Source organism: Arachis hypogaea, chromosome 13 (assembly GCF_003086295.3).
Source record: "Arachis hypogaea cultivar Tifrunner chromosome 13, arahy.Tifrunner.gnm2.J5K5, whole genome shotgun sequence".
NCBI classification, from domain to species: Eukaryota; Viridiplantae; Streptophyta; class Magnoliopsida; order Fabales; family Fabaceae; genus Arachis; species Arachis hypogaea.
In genome coordinates this window covers 903,428-908,814 of record NC_092048.1, presented here as the reverse complement: position 1 = coordinate 908,814, position 5,387 = coordinate 903,428, and the positions used below count along the sequence as shown (strand labels likewise).

Below are 5,387 nucleotides of genomic sequence, written 5' to 3'. Positions count from 1 at the left end.
GCAACTCCCATTACGTACTTCCTTTGCCCACTCACCTTCATTGAGTTTTTGACGATTTATTCAGAGTTCAACATGAATAAACTAGTCTCAGCAATTTAAATTGGTTTGACACATCAATTAAACTAAGGGAACAAAAAATATAACGAACCCCTTTTTCTTTCGCTTACCTATCTCTTCACCAAAACGTACATTAACGTTTGCCATATATATTCGACATTAACGTACATTTTTCATATACTAGAAAGATTGTTTTATGGACTAATCCTTAGCGGAAACTAATTGAGAACTTGAACTCTAATTTATGCACTGAATAAAGAAAAAAAAAATTGCAAGGGCAAAGAAAATCTTTTGTTCATTTTTTTTCTTATTTTCTTTTGATATATTGAAAAAGTGGATCGAAACACGGATATATGAGCTACTAAAGAAGAATGAACACAACCCCCAACCCACAGCCTTATTCAAAACCAAACCCATTTGTTCTCTTTCCAGAGAAAGCAATGGAGATTCTACCCTTCCCCCTTAACCCTCCCCTCCGAAACAACACAAGAAACCCTACTAGAATTAGAAGACTACCACTCATCTAACCACAAATCCAAAATGTGTAATAATGAAAGTCCCCAAAATGCAAAATGAAACAATCAAATTCGATCCACAAAACATTGTTTTTCTCCTTTTCTTCTCTCAACAAATCTTGATCTTCTTCCTTAGTACCTGTAATGAGGAGGCTTGTATGGACCCTCCACTGGAACACTGATGTAATCAGCTTGTGATTGGGAAAGCTTGGTGAGCTTGGCTCCAAGCTTGCCAAGGTGGAGTGCGGCCACCTTCTCATCGAGGTGCTTGGGCAAAACATACACCTTCTTCTCATATTTGCCACTGCTCTTCTCCGTCCACAACTCAAGCTGTGCAATGACCTGGTTGGTGAATGAGCAAGACATCACGAAACTTGGGTGTCCCGTGGCACAACCCAAGTTCATCAAACGACCCTCAGCCAACACAATGATGCCGGTGTTGGTCTCGGGGAACACCCATCTATCGGTTTGGGGCTTGATGGTGATGCGCTTCACGCCAGGATATGTCTCAAGACCGTGCATGTCGATCTCATTGTCAAAGTGTCCAATGTTGCAGACAATGGCATTGTTCTTCATCTTCCTCATGTGGTCAACCATGATGATGTCCTTGTTACCGGTGGTGGTGACGAAGATATCAGCCTCAGAGACAACATCCTCAAGGGTCAAGACCTGAAGACCTTCCATGAGAGCCTGTAGGGCGCAAATTGGATCGATCTCAGTCACAATGACGCGAGCACCGGCCTGCTTCAAAGCAGCAACACAACCCTTGCCGACATCTCCGTAACCGGCAACAACGGCAACCTTTCCGGCAATCATGACATCAGTAGCCCTCATGAGACCATCGGGGAGGGAGTGGCGGCACCCATACAAGTTGTCAAACTGTCACAAACCATGAATCAAAGAAACTCCGTTAGATCCACAAACCAGAGAAAATGACGCATAAAAAGCACATTCATGTTACTACTCAATAGATCCAGTGACCCACTCGGTTGTTTTCAACAACTGTCCCTTACTAAACTAATTCAATGTTATTAAATTAAATGACACACAAATCAACAGCTAAAATCTCCAAACTTCTTTGAGGACATTTATCAAACAGCTAACAGATCCAAAATAGTTGTATCTTAAACATCACATAACTGAAGAAATACCATCACATACTAACAGATCTGACTTCAATTAAAAAACAAAGCACACCAAAGCCCCCAGATCCAAACCCTAAACCCCAAACGGCACGAAAACTAGAAGCAGATCTGAATCCAAAAATTCAAAAAACACGAGAAAAACAAAAGACATTCGATAAAAGAAAACTGACCTTGCTCTTGGTGACAGAGTCATTGACATTGATGGCAGGGAACAAGAGAGTTCCATTGGCCTGCATCTGGTACAACCTCTTGACACCGGTGGTGGTTTCCTCCGAGACACCAACAAGCCTTTCCTTCATCCTTCTGTACCTCTGTGGATCGGTCTTCAAGCCATCTCTGATGATGGTGAGCACGATCTGGAACTCAGCGTTGTCGGTGGAAGCAGGGTCAGGGAGCTGACCGGTCTTCTCGTAAAGCTCCTCAGCCTTGACACCCTCGTGGATGAGGAGAGTGGCGTCACCACCGTCGTCGACGATGAGGTCAGGTCCGCCGGAGGGGCCCCAGTCAAGAGCCCTCTCAGTGCACCACCAGTACTCCTGGAGAGTCTCTCCCTTCCAGGCAAAGACAGCGGCGGAGTCACGTGCGATGGCAGCGGCGGCATGGTCCTGGGTGGAGAAGATGTTGCAGGAGCACCAGCGGACCTCAGCGCCGAGGGCGGTGAGGGTTTCAATGAGGACGGCGGTCTGGATGGTCATGTGGAGGGAGCCAGTGATCCTGGCGCCCTTGAAGGGCTGGGATGGGCCGAACTCAGTCCGGCAGGCCATGAGTCCGGGCATCTCAACCTCCGCCAGCTCGATCTCGAGACGGCCGAAGTCAGCCTGAGAAAGGTCCTTGACCTTGTACTCGCGGCCGCTTGTGGTCTTCTCTACGGACAGAGACATGGTCGCGAGAAAATGAAGAGAAAAAGAAGAGAAGAGAGTGTGTGACTGACTTAGTTGAGAGGCGGAGAGCGAAGAGAGTGGGGAAATGGGAGTGGGTATATATAGGGGATTGTGGGTTTGGAGTTGGTGAATTTGCGGATCCGGTGTTGTGTTCTCTTCTTTCTCTCTGTTGTATCTTTTCTCTTTTTTCTTTTTTAAATTGTTATAGCTTAGAGCCCGTTATTGATATTTATGGACCCAAAACACAAATTCTATTTTAAAAATCAACTACCCATACCGTTTATATTTGATTTTCCTTTAAGACTCGGTTTTTCCTTTTTCCGCTTGTGTACTATATTGCAATTTTTCGGTTTAATTATCCCTTGAAATCTTGAATACAATTCTTTATTTACTGTAAATTTATTTATTTCATGGGTTTGCAAGTTTTAAATCAAATTTATTAAACCTTTTGACTCCATAGCTACTAATGAAGAATGTCACCCATGGTATATGAATCTTTCTGAAGATGTTGTTCTACTGTTATCATTAGATCTTGTAGAAGCCTAGTGTGCGTGTATTGTTTTCTTTGTTTCCTTTTTTTTTTCTATTTTTACCAGATAAAATGCAACATTTCCACTATTTAATCTTTAGTATTACATGCATTATAACATAATAATATTGTCAAAAGTAATATGTTTATCCATAATTCAACAAATTTGTTCAATAAACCTTCGTATGTGATAACTAATTAGTTTGTTTCGATCATTATTCTATTTAAAATGATTGACTAAATCAATGAAATGAGAAATCATTTTTCTTTTGATATTTGTTAACATTGCCTTATTGATGTTTTTTTTTCTTATTATTAATCGTATCTTTTTCTTCTAGGTGTTTTAATTTACTATTATAATCGTTCTACAATATATTTAAGGTTTAATTATTTTGTCTGTCTCTATAATTTCATCGAATTTTTAATTCGGTTCCTATAGTTTTTTTTTTAATTGAGTCCCGGTAAAATATTAAATTTTGTAATTAAGTTTTTACCGCAACAAAAACGTTAATGTTGATGAAATATTCCATTAAAAAAACGAATATACCACACATAAAGTAAGAAAACCTAAAAACAACACCCTTTATTTCCTAAATTACAACAGAACCCTCAATATTTTCTCACTTAAAAAGGGGATGAGAAGAGAAAAAAGAAGAGAGGAATAAAAAAGAGGAAGAAGAGAAGGTGGTGCTAATGGAGAGAATAAGTAAGAAGAGAGAAAGGGGACATCACTGCTACAGTCGCTAATTGTTTTCTGTCATCACCACTGCCACGAAGAGAGAAAGGGGTGGAGGCCGTAGAAGAGGGAGGCAGTGGAGGGTTAACATCGCTGCTGCCACCGTTGTTGAAGGAGGTCGCCGACGAGTTGCTCCTTTCACGTTTGTGTCAGTGTTCGTTGTTTGTCGTCTCATATTCGGCCTCCATTATGCTTCATTCTACGTATGCTTCAATCTGCTTATGCTTCATTTTTCTTCTTTCTTCATTCTGCTCCTTTTTTAATTGGTTTTATTTTTGCTCACTGATTATGTTAAAAAAGTTTGATTGTGCTAAAAAAATTCTGATTATACATTTTACTTGTAATTAATTGATTCTGTTATGGTAAAAATTCTGCTTTTGATCATGCTAGTTTTATATTTGTGTTAGTTATGACAAAAATTCTACTATAGTAAAAAAGGAGTTTGTTGGTAGAGGAAGGATGGTGACTAAGGAGGAGTGTCAACAGATAGTGGACAAGGGGGTGAAGGGCGGGGAGAGTGGAAAAAAGAAGGAAAGAGATGAGATTCGGGGAGATATGTTCGACGGAATACCACCAAGAGAATTGAATTAAATGGAGGAGGGTGACTTCAGAGATTGGTATTTGGGGTTTGGAAAGAGTAGAAAAATGGGGAGTAAAGGTGGTTCTTCTATGTTTGAGGTTAAAAGGTTTGACTTTGAAAAGACTTCTCTGTCTTATCAGAGGTAGAAGGTATGGATAAATCAATAAATTTATATTTCATAAACATTTTGTTAATGTTTACTGTTAGAAAAAATCTAGAAAACTAACTAAGGTACCAGTCAATTCTACTAACTATAATATGGGGCACAACAAAAAGGTCTAATAACTCAAAATAAAAAAAACATCCTATAATATTTTCTGAACCTAACCCTAATTTGATTTCTTAAACTTGGGATGTTTTTTTCAGGGATTTAGATCCTCTAAAGTTTTGAATTTTATTTTAGAGAGTAAAGTGTGATCTCTCACCATTGATTTCATAGGTGGGACCAATAATAAATATGAAAGAGAAACTATTTAAGGGTAGAAGATCATACTTTACTCTCTAAAGTGAAATTTAAACTTTAGAGGATCCAAATCCTTTTTTCAAGGATATTTACAGGTATCGGATACCCAATTACTCCTCCGAACCTGAACTGATCCAATTAAATTGATTTTTGAAACCAATGGGTAATCAGGTACAGAACGCGAATCGAACCAATGACACTATCTTTTAATTGGTTTGAGTAATGGTTATGGGGGTGTGGAACCCGAACAAACACGTAGACCTGAACCCTTTATAAATTAAATTAAAAAAGATATAAATTTAAAATATATATAACTTTTACTGATTATTAACTTAATTCTAAACTCATTGCAGCCTTCTCAGTCCCCACCCACACCATCGTATTTCTCTCCCAAAAGAAGAATCCTAGCAAAGCTTTCTCGTTACTCACCCTAGCAAATTGGTGACAGCTTCCTCACGGCAACTTCCTCTCCATCAGCATC

General features: G+C 39.4%; 1 protein-coding gene across 1 annotated transcript; it reads right to left on the bottom strand.

Annotated features, from left to right (window-relative positions):
• Positions 1-326: 326 nt before the first annotated feature.
• LOC112736247 (adenosylhomocysteinase) lies at positions 327-2,904 on the bottom strand. The gene is made up of 2 exons (XM_025785620.2): positions 1,888-2,904; positions 327-1,451 (listed from the first exon to the last, which is right to left on the bottom strand). The coding sequence occupies exons 1-2, from the start codon at positions 2,596-2,598 to the stop codon at positions 705-707; spliced, it is 1,458 nt and encodes a 485-aa protein (XP_025641405.1). The 5' UTR covers positions 2,599-2,904; the 3' UTR covers positions 327-704.
• Positions 2,905-5,387: the final 2,483 nt, after the last annotated feature.